Source organism: Canis lupus, chromosome 8 (genome assembly GCF_011100685.1).
Source record: "Canis lupus familiaris isolate Mischka breed German Shepherd chromosome 8, alternate assembly UU_Cfam_GSD_1.0, whole genome shotgun sequence".
Lineage (NCBI taxonomy): Eukaryota > Metazoa > Chordata > Mammalia > Carnivora > Canidae > Canis > Canis lupus.
In genome coordinates, this window is record NC_049229.1 from 61,599,367 (window position 1) to 61,618,433 (window position 19,067).

The 19,067-nt window shown below is 47.1% G+C and overlaps 2 protein-coding genes across 3 annotated transcripts in view; one reads left to right on the forward strand and one right to left on the reverse strand.

The window, feature by feature from the left end:
- Window positions 1-3,829: 3,829 nt before the first annotated feature.
- PSMC1 (proteasome 26S subunit, ATPase 1) lies at window positions 3,830-17,355 on the forward strand. The gene is made up of 11 exons (NM_001251951.1): window positions 3,830-3,867; window positions 7,533-7,586; window positions 8,166-8,262; window positions 9,797-9,921; window positions 10,144-10,329; window positions 10,480-10,608; window positions 11,805-11,901; window positions 14,042-14,231; window positions 14,742-14,893; window positions 15,845-15,999; window positions 16,995-17,355. Exons 1-11 carry the CDS (start codon window positions 3,865-3,867, stop codon window positions 17,127-17,129), a joined length of 1,323 nt encoding a protein of 440 aa, NP_001238880.1. The 5' UTR covers window positions 3,830-3,864; the 3' UTR covers window positions 17,130-17,355.
- NRDE2 (NRDE-2, necessary for RNA interference, domain containing) overlaps window positions 16,399-19,067 on the reverse strand; it is a 50,040-nt gene continuing 47,371 nt past the window's right edge. Inside the window, exons 14-15 of one of the 2 annotated variants that reach the window (XR_005363688.1) lie at window positions 18,586-18,901; window positions 16,399-17,589 (exon numbers count right to left, since the gene is read on the reverse strand). Coding sequence is in view for 1 of the 2 variants with exons in the window: in XM_038545546.1 (XP_038401474.1) it covers window positions 18,776-18,901 (126 nt within the window). In the remaining variant the exon portion in view is untranslated. Of the gene's footprint in view, window positions 18,902-19,067 lie in introns of both variants that reach the window. The other variant, XM_038545546.1, reaches the window with a different exon arrangement.

The window sequence follows — 19,067 nt, forward strand, 5'->3', positions numbered from 1 at the left end:
CAGGGGGCCGACTTGAGCCAGAGGGAAACCCCGAAGGAAAGGCACCCTAAGTCGGCATGCAGCCCTGGGGCCCAGCACCATGCCTGAGGTCCTCTGAATGCAGCCACGGAAGAAAGGTACAGGCAGAGGTCAGGAGAGGTTAGGCCAAGGGGCCCAGAGGGAAGGGGGGTGGCGGGTGGTGTTACCCCCCTAGCTGCTGCACATACATCCTCTCCTCTGCAGGCCCCCTCCTCCAACCCATCAATAAAGATTTTTTTTTTTTTAGGGGCACCCAGATGGCTCAGTGGTGAAGCATCTGCCTTCAGCTCAGGTGTGATCCCGGGTTCCTGGGATCAAGTCCCACACTGGGCTCCCTGCTCAGCGGGGAGTCTGCCTCCCCTTCTCCCACTGCGGCTCCCCCAGTTCGTACTCACTCTCATTCTCTCTGTTGAATAAATAAATAAATAAAATCTTAACAACAACAACAAAAAGGTATCTGTGTCCTAACCCCTGTAACCTGTGAATATGGCAGGTTACATGGTAAAGGGAGACCAAGGTCACCGATGGAATTGTGGGTACTAATCACCTGACCTAAAGATAGGGTTATTATCCTGGATTATCTGAGTGGCCCTCCGGTGATTGCCAGAGTCCTTCCAAGTGTAAGAGGCAGGGGGCTGCCTGGGTGGCTCAGTGGGTTGAGCATCTGATTCTTGATTTGGGCTCAGGTCATGATCTCAGGATCTCAGGGTCACGGGATCGAGCCCCACCTCAGCTCCAGGCTCAGTGGGGAGCTTGCTTCTCCCTCTCCCTCTGCTCTTCCCCCCTGCTCTCACGCTCTCTCTCAATAAATAAATTCATTTTTAAAAAGTGAAAGAGGGAGGCAGAAGGGGAGTCAGAGAGAGACGGGAGGACGGACGCAGGGCCACTGTTGCTGGCTCTAAGACAGAAGAAGGCCTACAAGCTGGGGAACGTAGCCTGGCCTCTTGAAGCTGGAAAAGCCAACAGAACAGGTTTTCCTTAGAGTTTCCAGGAAAAAATTACACTACATTTGTGGTAACTTCTTATAGCAGCGCTAAGAAACCAAGATAGCAATAAGTGATGGAGCCCAGATTGAGACCCAGGTGTTCTGATGCTCAAATCTGCTCTCTTCCCTATCGGGTTAGATTGCTTTGCCTCTAACTCCTCCCTGAGCCTCCATCGGGAGTTATGTGTCTATTATTTACTTCTTCACCACGTGGTGTCTCCGGTCTCCATCCCCTGCAGCTCTCACCTCAGGGCCTTTGCACTGGCTGTTCCCTCTGCCTGGAAAGCTTTTCCTTCACATATCTGAAGAGCTAACTCAAGCTATTGAATAGCTGTTCCTCAAGTCTTTGCTCAGACATCAACCTATTTAAAGTCAGAAGCAAAAGAAAAAAAAAGTCAGAAGCACCTACCACCACCGCTCTATTATTATCTCTATTATTCCTCCCCCACTTAACTTTCCCCAAAGCACTTATCATCATGTAGCATGCTACCCACTGATTTACTTGTTTATTGCAAAAGCTATTAGGAAAAGGATTTCTGTTTGTTCACTGCGGTATCCTCAGACCCTGGAGGAGAGCCTGGCCCATGGTGTGCTCAGAAATCATTTGCTGAGTGAATTGTGAGATGAGATGATGAGATAGGGACTAGGTAGTGATGGAAAGAGAGGTGAGATGATGAAACATGACAGAGTCAAAGCAACAAGACTTGACCGCTGAGCTGACTGGGGTTGGGATAGAGAAGAGGGGAGGCTTCTGGCTCAGGTCTCTGAACAGCATCAGTAGCCAGGATATTTTTTTTTAATTTCTTATTCATTTATGATAGTCACAGAGAGAGAGAGAGAGAGAGAGAGGCAGAGAGAGAAGCAGGCTCCATGCACCGGGAGCCCGACGTGGGATTCGATCCTGGATCTCCAGGATCGCGCCCTGGGCCAAAGGCAGGCGCCAAACCGCTGCGCCACCCAGGGATCCCAGTAGCCAGGATAAAACACATGTGAGAGTGAACAGGTCCTCGGGGAAGATGGTAAGTTTGGTTTTGGGAACTTGCAGGGCACCAACGTACGTGTGTGTCTGTGAGTGTACAGAGATGTAGAGAGGAGAATAGATCTACACACAAACTCAAGAACAAGCACAAGGAAAAGTATAAATGCATATGCAATTATATACATTCATAAATACATATGTACACCGTCGTGAAATTCCATATTGAGTTTAAATTCCTGGATGTTCTAAACGCAGCCCAGGCTAAAATTACGAAAAAAATATTACTTCTTCATGTGAGCAAGACCAAAGTTAACTAATGTGACTTTGCATAATCTCCGAGGGGATTTGGAGAGTCTGTGCAATCTTCCCAGCCTCACCCCCTTTTTTTTTTCTAGGGCAAAAGGATATTCCCTGAGCAGGCCAGTTGCCCTGCCCCTTTTCTGAAGGAGATCCAAGCAATTGGTAAAATGTCACTAAAACGAAGGAGAGTAGAGGCTTTAAGTTTATCTACATGAGGAATAGCTAAGAGGAAGCAGGAAGGGAATGGAAAGGCTGCTTGGAGCACTTGGTGCTTGGGGACGTTGGAAGTTGCAAGACTTGGAGTTGCAGGGCTGGCTGCCGGGGAGTGGGGAATATTGGCAGGGCCTGTGCAAGGGAGCAAGGAGACGAAGGTGTCTGCTGGGCATTACGGCGCTTCTCCATGCACGTCCTCCAGGATTCTGGTTTTCTCACATACTCATTACCAGCCTGAGTTTCTGTGACTGTGACACCACCTCAGGAACTCCACGCTTCTTCAGGTCACACACAGGTCACACCTCAGGATCGCTCAGACATTCCACACAGCTCCGGCATTCCTCTCAGCATCCACGAGGACGGGGTTGTCTTCACCTGTCAAACCATTTCATGCACCGAGTGGACGCCAGACGTGCTCGTGGAGGCCGACAGCATCCAGGCTTTCTAGTACAGCATTTTAGTGATGATGCAAAGGAAAGAGTAATTTCCTGTAGTTTGTACCTGTTGTGTATGAATTAGTGAAATACTCGGAGCCTTTCACAACTAAAAGCCCTCAATTAATCAGGAGCAGGGAAAACAACAAAACAACAACAAAACAAAACAAAACAAAACAAAACAAAACAAAAAAAACCCCAAAAAACAAAAAACGAGCTCATCTCCCCAGGTCAGCAACGTGCAGCATTTCGAGCACCTGTTAGTGGAAGTTTCCAGAGGCCAAAGGGATGCTTGCTATCGCTCTTACGACCCGGTGGATGGAATAAATGACCAACGTTACCAATCAGGTGCAAGATTGTTGGTTTTTTGTTGTTGTTGTTGTTGTTGTCTTTAAGATTAGCTATTTTTAAGACATTTGGCATCACCGCAAGTCACAGACCAGCAAGGGAAAAAGAAGACCTCTGGGTGACTCATTAGCCAAGGAAATACTCTTAGATGATCACGTTTATTCCAGAGACCAAATAATAGCTTAAATGTTGATCCAAAAGTATATGCCAGCTTCGCAGGTCCAAACCCCATTCCGGTTCTTGGAGCAGTAGGTTCTCGGATTTTTGCATATTTTTTGCATATTTTGACTATTCTGTGTTTGCACCATTGCCTTAGTCCTTAGAAGGTCTAGGTCACTGTCTGGAAGTGTTGACAATAAGCTGATCACTTCGACTCACACGTTTTCCAGGTAAAATATTTGCAAGATTGGCGCCCGGCTTCTAGGTTCCAAGGCGGCCCCGCCCACCCCGGCCCCCGGAGCGCGGCTCCGTCCGCGAGGGGATTTGGTTCCCGACGGCTTCCGTAGGGCCCCGTGGCAACTTCCGCCGCCGACGGCCGCCTTGGCGGAGGCACTTCCGGCAGCGGTGGTTCGAGCGGCCGAAGCAAGATGGTGAGTGACTAAGGGTTTCGGCCCGGGGGGCGCGGCGCCACGGGGTCGCAGCGGCCCAAGACGAGGGGACGCGGCGGCTTCCCGAGGCACTCGGTCCGCCCTCCCGTGCGGTCTCCTCGCGGGGGGGGGGGGGTGCGCGGCGGCCCTGACCCGACGCACCCGGGGCGGGGGCCGGGGCTCGGCGCGAAGGGCCTCCCGGGCTGCCGAGTGGGGGCCGGGCCTTGGCTCCAGCGGGCGCTTACCCGCTAGTGCACTAAGCAGGTGTGTATGGAGCACCTGCAACCGGGGGGCGGGGGGGCGCAGGCTCCGAGGGCACAAGGGGTGAGCCTGACTGGTGCAGCCAGACCGGGAAAGTGGGAAAAGAGACACGTAACGTGACGGCAGGGGAGCGGGGTAGGGAGGGGCGGGGGGGGCGGGGGCCTGCTTCCCACCGGGTGTCAGCAGAGGTCCCTCCGAGGCCTGAGGTCTGAGCAGACGATGGGAGAGTGGCCCGTGCAGACAGGGAGGCGTCGGTCCAGGCAGAAGGAATGGTGGGTGCAGAGGGCCTGAGATGGGACGTCAGCGGCGCCCGAGCACACGGCCGTGAGGCCCACCTACGAGGCCTTGGGGGTGATGCTCGGACGTGTGCGAGGTACTTTTCCATCATCATCATCAATCATCATCATCACTTTTCCATCATTATCATCATTATTGTTGTTATGTGCGAGGTACTTTTCCATCATCATCATCATCATCATCATCATTACTTTTCTGTCATTATCATTACTACTACTACTACTACTACTACTACTACTACTACTACTGAAGCGTTAGCTGACCCGCAGGGTCGCGAGTTTCAGGTGGGCAACACCGTGGGCAAGTCCATACCGTGCTGCGTGTCACTGTACAGTATTGCCGACTGTATTCCCTGTGTGTGCCGTACCTTTTTGCGCCTTTTATCCCTGTGACTTAACACATTTTATAACTGGAAGCCTGTACCTTCCACTACCCCCTCACCCGTTTTGCCCGTCCCGCACCCTCTTTCCTCTGGCATCCACCAGCTGTCTGCGTTCGTGGGTCTGTTTCTGCTTTTTTTTTCTTTTTTTTGGTTCCACATATAAGTGAAATCATGGGGTATTTATATTTGCGTGTGGCTTCACTTAGTTTAATACCTGTGGTCTGAATGTCGCAAATGGCAACATCTTTTTTTTTTTAATGGCTGAGTAATATCCGTTGTGTTTGTGTGGATTTACACACCACTTCTTTATCTCTTCGTTTATCAGTGGACATGTAGATTGCTTCCGTATCTGAGCTACTGTAAATAATGCCGCAGTAGGGGCGCCTGGGTGGCTCAGTCGGTGAAGCGTCTGCCTTCAGCTCAGGTCATGATTCCGGGGTCCTGGGACTGAGCCCCAAGTCGAGCTCCTTGCTCACCGAGGAGCCTGCTTCTCCCTCTCCCTTGCGCTTCTGCACTTGTGCTCGCTCTTTGTGTCAAACAAAATCTTTTTAAAAAATAATGCCACAGTAAACATAAGAGTATTTTCCAGCATTTTCTTATTTCTCACAACAGTCCTTTCAGTAAGTGAGTATCCTCACTTTACCAAGAAGGAAACTGAGACACAGTAAATGGCTGTGCTAACACACACCCTGTTAGTGTTTTCTAGACAGTATGTAGTAGAGAAACACACAGATGCTGGTGGCCAGTAGACCTGAGTGATTCCTGGCCACATCTGACAAGCTCTGTGTTAATACGCAAGTCACTTAACATCTGTGGGCCTTGACTTCCTTATCTGTGAACTAGAGGTAATGATAGTACCATCCTCTGGTGTCTGTAGGAATTGAATGAGAGAATACCCTGAGAATGCACACTGCTTGCCATACAGTGAGGGCTTAATAATGAGTATATTTGGTATGGTTATTGGAGACTGAGAAACATCATGTAAAATGCCCCACACATGCAGAAGTTTGGGACCCATTCAGGAATTTGTCCTCCTGAAGCCAGACTTGCAGGATCATGAGAGAAAGGTAGGTGAACATGGGAAGGGTCAGCTGCAGCCAGTTTGGTAAGGGCCGGGTATACCACTCTAAAGAGTTTGGATGTCACACCATAAATGATAGGAAACATTTGAAAGTTTTTGAGGAGAATGAAAGAATCCTTTGTTTTGTTTTGTTTTGCTTTAAAAGGTAATAGCTGGATTGGTGAGGGGACTCTCAGTTGGGAGGCTAGAGTCCTGGATAAAAACAGATGGGATCAACAAGAGAGAGTGAAGAGCTGAAGCAGATGGATTTCAGGACCCAGATTTTGTGACCAGACTACTTAAAATCCTGACCCGAACGTTTCTTTTCACCAATAATAGTCTATTGCTAGTAGTTACTACGAGTCATGCAAATGCTGAATGCCTTACGTGGGTTACCTCATTTTCAGTAACAAGAGCTAGTATCATCCCCACTTTCCAGTTAAGGACGCCAGGGCTCCAAGAGGTGACCTGACTTACCCAAGGTCACATAGCCTATTAGTGATGGAGTCAGAATTGAAACCCGGATGCATCTAATTCCATAGCCCCGTGTTCTTAGGCTTGTTGCAGTTCCTCCTAAAGAAAGTGGGAATAATGAACCCTACCTTGCAGGACGGTGTGGAATTAATGAGGCAGTGAGGGAAAATGTCTAGTACAGACTTAGGCACATAATAAGAAACCCACAAACACCAGGCAACAGCTGGTTCCTTTAGGGGGTATAAGTAAGTGATTGTTGAAGCCCTGTGATTCAGACACCCCACTGTGGTAGAACTAATTCTGTTCACCAGAATTTCTCAAAGCCCTTAAATACCTTCTTCAGGATAAAGCACAAAAGTTTAAGATTCCTGCGTGTGGAGAAATATATTTGATCTTCACTCTTGTAGGTAACCATGGTATGGTTGTTCTCTGGATAACTAAGCTGGCAGCGTATTAATCTAGGTGTTTCTGAGGAAGTGACTAAGAGGGCTCCTCTATTCAGGTTAAGTTCACTGTTGTTTAAATGCCATCATTTTTGAGGTAACTGTTCTGTGTTAAGCGTTGTTCTGTCACTAAGGAGTCTGATTTAAAATCTGAAATTCCATGAGCTAATTATAATACACTGAGTTCTTAATAACCTAAGGTGATTCAGCGTACAGGTTGGGAAGAAAGACCTGGCCGAGAGCCCCAGGCTTTAGAGATGGGAGGTATATAAAAGTTGCTATTGAAAGTCTCCTGGGTCTTGGTGTGATCTTAGTAAGGAGTAAATGATTGATAAATCACTGTTGAATAGATAAAATGATTTCTCTTTGGTGGCCTAATTTCAAGAAATATACTCAGTCAAGTAGTTTTATAATAATGTCAAGCTCTATACTTTCCTCTCAAAAAGGGGTAGTCTTAGAACCCCAGCCTCATTATGATACACAAGTTACGTCAATTACTTAATAGAAATGTCCTTATTTAAGATGCAGTCAGTTGCAAGGTGCACCACCACTGATCTCCTAATAGCCTTGCAGGAAAAAAAAAAAAAAAAAACTTCTGCATGCTAGATGTACATGTAGACTGCAGGTACACCTTAAATTCAGGAAGGTTACAATGAGGGCGAAGTCTTGGTGTCTTACAGTCACAGGAAAATAAGGATGTTCTTTTGAAGTGATCATGTTCTGAATTTATCCCTCTGATTTCTTTTTTCAGGGTCAAAGTCAGAGTGGTGGTCATGGCCCTGGAGGTGGCAAGAAGGATGACAAGGTAAATGAGCCAGATAGGTCTGTGATGTGAGTAAATTATGGAACCTATCAGAGATGTCAGCTGAGAAGTTCTTTGAGGATTCAGAACTTTCAAAATGCAAAATAAGTGATCCTTGTAGTTATTTACCCGGCCTGGCCTGTAGACACAGTGTCTTCCTGATGTTTTAGAAAAGATTATTGACCTGTCAAGTAAGTAGTTACGAATTAATGATTTTTAAATGTATAAAATAACATTGCAGAGTGTTAAATTGCCTGTAATTTTAGTATTTAGTATCCTTAAATGTGAAGAATTGTCTCATTATTTCAGCCCAAACTTTTGGTATATAATTCTGAATTCTGAACTCTAGTCCTTACTGAATAATCACTGGGTATTATAAAAAGAAAGATCAGTTACATTCACCAATTAAAACTGCAGGAATGTAAAACCTAGTTTTATTTTTAAAAGGACAGTTTTTAATAGCATTCTGAAAGATAAGGAGATTACAGCCCCTAGAAATAGATGACGGTCCTACAGAAAGAAGTTTGTGTTTTGATATGATTTGTGTGGTTTTTGTTTTTCCTGCTGTTCTAAAAATTCAAGGACAAGAAAAAGAAATATGAACCTCCCGTACCAACCAGAGTGGGGAAAAAGAAGAAGAAAACAAAGGGACCAGATGCTGCGAGCAAGCTTCCACTGGGTAAGGACACGGTCCCTCCTTGCACTCTCGATTCTGTGGGAACCATCCGTGTGTATGTAGCTCAGATCTGAATGTGGAGGCAGGAAATGGGGTGGCTGAAGCTCTGACTCCTGCGTGTGGCACTCCGCTAAGCTGGAATAAAAGCTGTGTTTTGGTTTTAGCAGCATACAAACAGGGCACAGCTGTGTCTCACTTTAAGAAACTCCAATAATTCCCTTTAGGTAACCAGCTTCTCTGATGTACAGAATGTGTAGTTTTGGATTAGAAAATTCACATTGAGCATGAATAACTCTTAGAAACTCATTTCATGAAGAAATGGAAGACCATTGTGTTAGAATATGAACGTAGTTTCATATTTCATAGTTTCAGCATAGACTAAACTTCAGATTGGGTGACCTGACCCAGCCCACCTCTCCATCTGCAGCCCCGTCCAGTCCCCTTGCTTGCTCTTCACACAGCCCTGCCTTGTGTTCTTTGACTCTTCTGCACATTGGGGATTTTTGCTCTTTGCTTAGAAATGTTCTTCCCTCAGTCCTTCCCATGGCTGCCTGCTTCTCAGTGCTTCAGCTCACATTCCTCCTCCACTTCCATCTAACAAGTGTCTTCCTGCTTCGATGAAATAATTTTTAAAATACTTCTTGGTTAAGAATGAAAGGGAGTCAGACAATGAAAAACATGCTATTAATCTACCATAATAAATCAATATGGTATTTTTGGGGGCGGGGGGGGAATCAATATGGTATTGATGATGAGTAGATCATTAGATTGCCAGAGGATCACAGGAAGTCCAGAAACAGTCAAATTACATGGATAATCAGAATGTAGTAAAGGTGACGTTTGAGTTCTGGGGGAAGAGGGGGAGTTGTTTAACATAAATGGCTGGCATCTTTTATTTGCTATTGAGAAAAAAATGAAACTGGACCCCTTTTTGCCAGATGGGTTACAGTTATGAAAATAAATGAATAAATGAAAATTTAGGAATATATTTAACCTTAGAGAAAAAGAGACATTTTGAAGAAGAAACTCAGAAACCACAAAAGAAAAAGTTGACATTTTTGTCTATGTGTGCTAAAATTCCTGTGTAGCATGAGACTTCAAGCCAAAAGAAAATGCTTGCTATGTATATTAACATCACTAATATTTCACAGTCCTGTCACAGACGGATGCTTTGCTCAGCTCACCCGCAACCATGTACTCTGACTGGACAGCACTTAGACCTATTTCTCTTAACACCGGTGGGGGAAAAAAACACCAAAGCAAACTATCTTTGGGGTCATTGAGGTTTTTTTCTTCTTACAATTCACTTAGCGGATGTTTTGCCATAGACCTTGTCCTCATTTTTACCCGCTTACAACTGCCAAAGTCCCTTTTCCCTTTGCATTTAGGCACCGCATACTTAGGATCACCAGACCTTGAATATTTTAGACTTTCAACTAAAATAAGCTTACTTTAAGTCTTAGCCTTTTTTTCTTAAGGATGAACTTAATTGTAAACTTCAAGCTCCAAATTAATAAAACTTTCTTTTTAATTACAGTGACACCTCACACTCAATGCCGGTTAAAATTATTGAAGTTAGAGAGAATTAAAGACTATCTTCTCATGGAGGAAGAATTCATTAGAAATCAGGAACAAATGAAGCCTTTAGAAGAAAAGCAAGAGGTAAATTGAGAAATATTGCATTAACTTGCACTTCACAAATTAATAGTTTTAGGTATAGAATTCAGTAAGTGAATGAAATATCAAGTAGCTGACTCATTCAGGCTTTTATGAATCATTACTGGCTACCTCTTAAAAAGCACCACCTGCTTTGTAAATGTCATGATATCTAGTAAAACTGTCAGCCCGTGTGCTTTTTAGGTTTAATCTGCTTTTCCTTCATAGGAGGAAAGATCTAAGGTGGATGATCTGAGGGGAACCCCAATGTCAGTAGGAACCTTGGAAGAGATCATTGATGACAATCATGCCATCGTGTCTACATCTGTGGGTTCAGAACACTATGTCAGCATTCTTTCCTTTGTAGACAAGGATCTGCTGGAACCAGGCTGCTCTGTCCTGCTCAACCACAAGGCAAGTTGATGTCTTGTGGACATCACTAGGAGTGCTTTCTCCTTCCTCTCAGATCTGTCCATTCGTGCCGTTTTGTGATTGGCATTGCTTTGTTATGAATGGATTGTGTGAACCTCACATTTCTGCATTAAAACTGATGTTCTCTCTTAGGTGCATGCTGTCATAGGGGTGCTCATGGATGACACAGATCCCTTGGTCACAGTAATGAAGGTAGAGAAGGCCCCCCAGGAAACCTACGCTGATATCGGGGGATTGGACAACCAAATCCAGGAAATTAAGGTAGGGCTAAGAACGAGCTCTGGGTTTCTAGATTTTTGGTTTCTTACTACTATCTCATTTAGGGTACTTGGAGTTATTTTGCATATTTTGTTTTTTCTTTAGTGATCAAAGCAGTAAGTGACTTAGAGCTTGCCAGCTGTGGGGTTTTGTACTTGTTCTTTCTTTCTTTCTTTTTTTTTGAAAGATTTTATTTATTTATTCATAGACACAGAGAGAGAGGCAGAGACACAGCAGAGGGAGAAGCAGGCTCCATGCAGGGAGCCCGATGTGGGACTCAATCCCGGGTCTCCAGGATCACACCCCAGGCTGCAGGCGGCGCCAAACCTCTGCGCCACCGGGGCTGCCCTGTACTTGTTATTTCTATTTCCTAACTCAGGATTAACAAATAGTATGATTGTTCTTCCAGCAGCTGCAGCTTAATCTTTTTGATATGCAACGTTTAATTATCTGTGTGAATATATGTTTTCCTCTATGTTGACTTTGACTATGGCTATCTAGAAACCTCCAGTGGGGTGTGGGGATAGTGTGAGTGGAGAAGTGAAGTGGTCATTCAGGTTTGCTGTGGGCTAGCCATCTGCAGGGAGGTCGTGCAGAGCTGTCACAGATCTGGGAAATAGCCATCACGTCCATTGGTGTAACAGCAATCAGAAAATCTTGCCAGTTCCTTTCTGTAGCTTCATTGAAAGGGGGGTGTATTTTCACTTTAAGCTCCTTTTGGTCAGGAAGAACTTAAATGTTGCTCAAGGCTGACTTCTACAGGACAGTGAGAGGGAAACTGGGTGAAACAGGAAGGGCACGGGTGCTGGGAGCTTCAGGAGAACATGTTCTCCTTGGTCTGTCCCTCCTGCTAGATGAAATCAGGCACATGGTCTCTTACAAGATTAAGTGACAGCTCAGCTTGTTTTTGTTGAAAGTAAGACCAAGGGATCCCTGGGTGGCTCAGCGGTTTAGCGCCTGCCTTCAGCCCAATGCGGGGTCCTGGAGTCCCGGGATCGAGTCCCACATCGGGCTCCCTGCATGGAGCCTGCTTCTCCCTCTCCTTCTGACACACATGAGTGTGTCTCTCATGAATAAATAAATAAAATCTTAAAAAAAAAAGAAGAAAGAAAGTGAGATCTGTTCATGATGCCAATGAATGGATCTGATAATTTCAGTAAGAAAGCATTTCATTTTTTACCAAGTATTTGTTTCTGTAGGAATCCGTGGAGCTTCCTCTCACTCATCCTGAATATTATGAAGAGATGGGTATAAAGCCCCCAAAGGGTGTCATTCTCTATGGTCCACCTGGCACAGGTATGTATGCTCTGGGTTCGACTTTCTGGACACTCAGCTAATCTCTTAAGCCACAGCAGTAGCTTGTTATAATTATTTAGTTCTTGAGTAAGGATGCCACAATTCCTTAGTTTAAAACAAGATTCTCTAAGCAACATTTTGGACATTTTCTGAATAGATACAGAAACATACCTATTACATAAAAGTATACTTATCTGTATAGTAGGTGGTAAGAAATTGAATTATCTTAGACTCGAAATTGTACACTTAACAGACTTGATGTGTTAAAAACCAGTAAGCAACACCCTCCCCATCCCTCCTCAGTGTGAGTGCATTTACAATTTCTTTGAATTCCTCTTTGTAATCAAGTAATTAGATTTATGTACTGTAGAACATAAGACTTTAAAGTATTCATAAAAGTAACGTGAGTCCAATAAAAATACTCATAAAGGTAACATAAGTCCATTAAAAAGAGTTTGTAAGACACAAAATAAACTAGGACACTCAACCTTGGCTGTACATTGGAATGACCTTCAAGCTTTAAAAAAATACCGATGCCTGGTCTCATCCCTGAAAATTCTGATATGTTCATCTGGAGTGTGGCCAGGAACCAGAGCCGTGGTGGAGAACCACGGATTTAAAAGCTATTCTGTGTTGTTCATATTGGGTTCATTCTCTGGTCCATTGTACTAAATGAATATAATGGATAAATAGATGAAGATAAAAATATATAGTTGGTTCATTATGCAATTAGTTGACCCAAATAAGTTGTACAGCCCAGGACTTGGTTCACTGCTATAAATTCCAGAGGAAGCACAGTTACTTGAGTGAACGGATTGCAGAGGATTGCCCACAGCGGAGGGACTGGGAAACAACTGAACTCAGAGGCATGGAGCTTTTGCAGCTATCATCTTTTACGGCCCAGGCAGTGAAGTCTCAGAGAAGCCAGTGACTAGGCCAAGGCCGCAGGAGCTCTGGGACTTGAGCTGGTAACAGGGCTGGAGCTGGAATGCAGGCATCCTCACCTGCAGCTGTGGGCTGCCTTTGGTGTGCGCGCACTGCCAGGGGCTGATAGGAGGTGGGGTATAGCAGAGGGTGACAGGCCCGTCAGGAGGAGGAGCCTGGTTTGGTGATCCCTCTGCTATTGAAGTGCCCCAGGACCCAGCCTTGGCTGCTTCTGGACTGGAAGGTGCCATCCACTTAGGAGGTCCTTTTTGTCTTCTGCTCACTATCCTTAATCAGTATTCTCAGAATTCTATGCTTCTAACCCCCAGACCTGTTCCTCTGCCTATCTGACCAAAAAGACATCGTTGCCACAACATGTTGCAAAGCTTAGTGCCTTATCCTCCTCCCTACTTGAACGAAGTCTTCTACATCACTCACCAGCAGCTTGCAGGGCCCCCCTTCTCCTGCAGGCCTGAGCTTGGTCCTTTACTGTCCCAGTGTCTTGATGCCATTCCCTGGCCCTGTGCCCATGTCCTCACCATCAAAGGGGCCAAGGTTTCCAGCCCTGAAGTTCACAGGGTGGCTGCCAAATCTCCTATCTTTGACCTGAAATAGAAATATCCAGGAATGGAGCAGGATTGGAAATGTTTGAGATCATCCCTGAGACTGGGGAGAGGAACTTCCCCATGAGGGCACACCACAGACTGAGAACTCTCTAGAACTTCCAGCAGCTCTCAGCTGTCGGCTTCATTGGGAGCCAGTCCTGCCTCAGCTGAGCCTTGGGCAAGCCTGCCTGGCACAGGCGTGACTCTCAGCCCCAGGCATGCAGGCCTGGTGCTCCAGGACTATAGTTCCTAGGCCATTTCCCATCACTGATAGTTTCATAGGAAGTTGAGTTTGGATCTCTAGCCCTGGGTACATGGATTGGGTTAAAAACCTCTGCAATTTTGAATAACCCAGTAAAACGTATTTTCTGACATTATGATGATGAATTTAGGAAGTTAAAAATAATCAAAACATTACTTAGGTTTTTGTCAGTTTTCTCTTACCTGCCTTGGAGAACGGAATGTCGAGACACCTGAATGGGGGCATGGCTTTTCATCCACTATCTGCCAATTTCTGATGGCCATTTAAGGGGGTAGTGACAGAGCTTTTAAGTTAAAACAGCACTTGAGGGGTTTCTTCCTTTGTCCTTTTCTTTTTTAATCTAAAACAGGTAAAACCTTATTAGCCAAAGCAGTAGCAAACCAAACCTCAGCCACTTTCTTGAGAGTGGTTGGCTCTGAACTTATTCAGAAGTACCTAGGCGACGGGCCCAAACTCGTTCGGGAATTGTTCCGAGTTGCGGAAGAACATGCACCATCCATCGTGTTTATTGATGAAATCGATGCCATTGGAACAAAAAGGTACACCTTTCTCTTAACTTTGTGTTGATCAGGTCAAGACTGTAGCTCTTCTCAGCACAGTGATCACCGAGTACCCACTGTATGGCCTGCACGTTGGTTTGCCACAGCTCCTGCCATCCATGGCTCTCTATGGGTGCTTCAGGCTCTGCTCTCCCAGGTGCCAGCCAGCCACCACCCGGGAGCTGTGACTGCCTGGAGAGCAGTCCATGACCTTGTCCTGAACATCTGCTCTGAGCCAGGCATCATCTGGACTTTGGGGACACAGCCCCTGCCCTCGAGGAGCCCCAGTCGGGTTAGGGCTCAGATACCACATGTGGAGACTGAGTTAATGATAGAACCTCAGGCATGAAAACTTCCATGATTTAAATAATGTAACGTGGTGGTTGGGAGGGTGTGCTGATTTTGTTGCTAGAATTCATTGAGGGTGTCAGAGGTTGCCAGAGCTGTTACTGATTTTACCCTTCAGCAGGAGATCAGTTAGGTTTTCACTCGTTCTCTTCTTTTTCAAAGATACGACTCAAATTCTGGTGGGGAGAGGGAAATTCAACGAACGATGTTGGAACTGTTGAACCAGTTGGATGGATTTGATTCAAGGGGTGATGTGAAGGTCATCATGGCCACAAACCGGATAGAAACCTTGGATCCAGCACTTATCAGACCAGGTCAGGTTTGCTTTTGTTCCTTCATGGAGAATTGCCGGGTTTATGTGTCTGTAAGTGCACTTTCAGGGGATTTAAAATGATACACACTAGGAACCCCCCGGGTGGCTCAGTGTGTTGAGCATCTGCCTTCAGCTCAGGCCATGATCCCAAGGTCTTGGGATGGAGCCTCACATCAGGCTCCCTGCTCAGAGGGGAGCCTGCTTTCTCCCTCTGCCTGTGCCCCTGCTCATGTGATTGTTCTGACAAATGAATAAAACCTTAAAAAAAAAGACATATCAAGGCAAATCCATTATTGAAGTACAGAGTAACTTACTAAAAACTGTCCCCTGAGGGAAGCCCGGGTGGCTCAGCGATTTAGCACCTGCCTTCAGCCCAGGGCGTGATCCTGGAGTCCTGGGATCAAGTCCCACTCAGGCTCCCTGCATGGAGCCTGCTTCTCCCTCTGCCTGTGTCTCGGCCTCTCTCTCTCTGTCTCTCATGAATAAATAAATAAACTCTTAAAAAAAAAAAAAAATGTCCTGAGGTCGGACGGACATGATGCAGTGGGTGCAGCGTGCGTCTCTTAATTCCAATCTTAAGTGGTGATTCTTTCCCATTATGAAAATTCTTTTTTTTTTCTGAAGTAATTCACATGCTAAGTCAGGTTCATTTTTTTACATTCAGGTAATACCAGAGCAGCAGTGGCTAATTTGTTTTTAACACGATCTGTCCTCATCCACTACATACGCCATTCAGGAACCACTCCTTTACTTCTGCGGGTACCAGGGCAGAGAGGAGTTCTTTGAAATGGGATGAGTTCAAATGTAGATAATTACAAACTACAGGAGTGTTTGCTCCTCAGGATATGGCGCAAACTGCGTGAGTGAGGAGACTGGCTCAGGCTGCTCCCGGAGCCAGAGCCACACCTGGGGACCGCACAGGGCCGTGACTGGAAATGTTTTCTACCTGCAGGCCGCATTGACAGGAAGATTGAGTTCCCCCTGCCTGACGAAAAGACTAAGAAGCGCATCTTTCAGATCCACACAAGCAGGATGACGCTGGCTGATGATGTGACCCTGGACGACTTGATCATGGCTAAGGATGACCTCTCTGGTGCTGACATCAAGGTGAGGCCTGGGCTGGAGTGTACTGCTCGATGTCATGTGTGTGTGTGGGGGGGGGGGGGGGGGGGGGGGGGGAGGGGACGTCTCTTCCCAGAGGACCAGAACAGAGCCAGGCCTGGGCGCTGAATATGGGTCCAGCTGCTTTGCAGGTGAGGACCTGGCTGTTTGTCAGGTGTATGTGCAGGGGTTGGGTGGGGACAGCACATGTGGGGCCTTTTCATGCCAGAGCCTGCCCTGAGCTGCATAGCGTTGGCCTCCCTAGAACTAGGTTGGTGTCTTCGTTAGAGTAAAAGTTCTTTTCAAAATGTAATCATTTTAAAATTTTGCACTACCTTTATATTTTGAAATTTTGAAGTCTTCAGAAAAGTTGCAACAGTAGTAAATACTGATACATCCATCACCTCGATTTACCAAAAGTTACCATTTTATTGCTTTGCCTTATCTTTTTGTTCACAAATAACATTTTCTTTTTTGCTAAACCATTTGAAATATCCTGAAGGCCAAAACCAGATAGAAAAAAAAAAAACAAAACAAAACAAAACCAGATAGAAACTTCAGTGTCAGGACTGTGTTTTTGTCCTGTCATGTTGCCTGGGTTCTAGTTTTACTTTTGACAAGTGATGACTGAGAAAATAAACGTATCACCATAAATATTGTCCTGAGATTTACGCCTTTTCTCTCATGACCGTAAATGAAATGGATGCTCTCTGGTGTAAATGCCTCCGTGGCCTGGGAACATTGTTCCCTGCACATTGAGAACTTCCCTACCAGGCCACCCGCTGGTTAGAACCGGAGTCTGTCCTCCCCTCAAAGCCACTTCTGATCCTCTGAGAAAATAATTACAATGTGTAAAACATTCAAAAAGATCTTTTTTCCCCAAATGGCTTAAGCAGTTTGTTTAGTCTGCGCGTCTCACGCCTCACTCAAAGTCGCTCTCGAGTTGTTAGAATGCAAATAAAAAGTATTTCCCTTTCTGAACATACCATTCTTTCTTACAGGCCATCTGCACAGAGGCTGGTCTGATGGCCTTGAGAGAGCGTCGGATGAAAGTAACAAATGAAGACTTCAAGAAATCTAAAGAAAATGTTCTTTATAAAAAACAAGAGGGCACCCCCGAGGGACTGTATCTCTAGCGGACCAGAGCTGCCTTCAAGGAGATGGTTGGGCGTGTCCTGACCCCTCCGAGGGAGGAGGTGGGGGAAGCCCCCGGAGGAAACCATGTTCCAGTTGATCTTTCTTAGCAAAACCTCCCGTGTACCTTTTTGCGCGTGATGTGTAGGACACCCCCTGGGCTGCCTTCCTCTGTGGGTCACGTGCAGTGCTCTGTCCCCAATAAAGCGTGCTCCCCCTCCAGCAGTTCATCCTGTTTCTGCAGCCTCCACACTGGCACTCAGCAGCAGCAAGCAGGTGGAGGCTCCTGGGTGAGGACTGGATGCAGACTCCACACCTCTTGCCCAGCTGACAGCAGCTCACGGAGAAGTGTCTCCACTGTCTCAGCAACAAAGGCTGAGAGGGTGGCCATGGCTTTAAGGAAACAGCTTTCGGCGCTGGAAGGTCTGCAGATCAGGTGACCTCACACGGCGTCTTGGCACCCTGGGGCAGGAGCAAAGTGTGGTGCTCCTGCGGGGAACCCGCGGCCGCCTGAGGGCCCCCCTGCCCTGCCACCCCTCGTGCTTCCTTCCATTCAGGAACCTCCTCCATCTCCAGGGCCTTCAGACCAGTGCAAGCCTCCCCTTCCCCATCTACTGCCGCACTTCTCCCCGTTCTGGGCACTTCCATGTGCAAGCTGGGAAGGAGGTGGGGCAGCTGAGGCAAGTGGCCACTCAGGCCGCCCGTCTCCCCGGTGTCCATCCCTCTCTAGCCACACACTGGCTTTTCTGCATGGGATGCCAAAGAAATACAACTTCAGCAATTACAGACATCATGGCTTTTAGGTTTTTGGGGTTTTTTTGGGTTTTTTAGAGCAGGACCTCAGAATAATTAACTGGGAGGAAACTGCTTTAAGAGCTAATAACTGCAAGGCAGGTCCTTTTCAGAAGAAAGTGGTCTGAACGTGGGTATTTACATTTCACTCACTCGCCCTCAGAATCAGGGACGTGGCCCATCTCGGGCAGGGCTGGGTCTGCACTCTCCTCACGTGGCCGCCTGCCCCTCTGCAGCAGGGCCCTTCCCTTGGGCAGGGCTTGCCACACGTGGGTGCACCCGAGCCCCCAGGGCTCCTGGTCACCTGTAGACTGGCAGCTGGGCTGAGGTGCACCTGCGAGGCTGCGTCCCTAACAGGCACCCAGACACTGCTGGTCTGCAGCTGGGCAGTGGCAGGAAGGGGGGCTTAGGGGTACGCTGGGTAGAGGCCAGAGCACCCAAGCCTTGCTCTGGCCCGAGGAGATGGGCAATCTGCTCTCCTCACCAGCCTGGGGACCGGTTCTAGGGTTGAGTAACCAGAGCTTCCCTGGCATTACCGCAAGGCCCAGAGACCCCGGGCAGGACCACCAAGGGGGCCAACCCACAGGGCACACTGGCTGGGCGGAGGAAGGGTGGGACCAACCGGGCCACCGTGGGACATTCAGTATCACTGGGCACGGTTCTCACCTACACGTCCACATGGTCACATATATAATATGCAAACAGAAGCTTCTAGGTTGTCTGCACATCCCAAAATGTGCAAGAGGTAAGACACGGATAGCCTAGGTACAAACACTAAGATCAGAAACTTCAAAGGCAGAGGTCTTGCAAGCACACTCAGGCCCATGGTCCACGTCGGCGCCCTCCTGCCTGGGCTCTAGTCCTCGAGCAGGAGCTCGAGCTCCTCCATGGGCAGGCGCACCCGGAGCTCCTTCTCTGTCATCAGGTCCAGGATCTCCTGCATCTCCTCAGGGAAGTGCTGCACAGCGTCCAGGTACAGCACCTAGGACAAGGAGGCCTGCACTGTCCACGCGCCGTCCCCTGCCCCATCCCCCGCCCCGTCCCCCTTGGCAGCACCACACACGGCACACGCTGCCAGGAAGACACAACTCAGGAGCAAGGCCGCCTGGTTCCCCGGTGGCCCAGGGACCCCTACACCAGGAGCACCC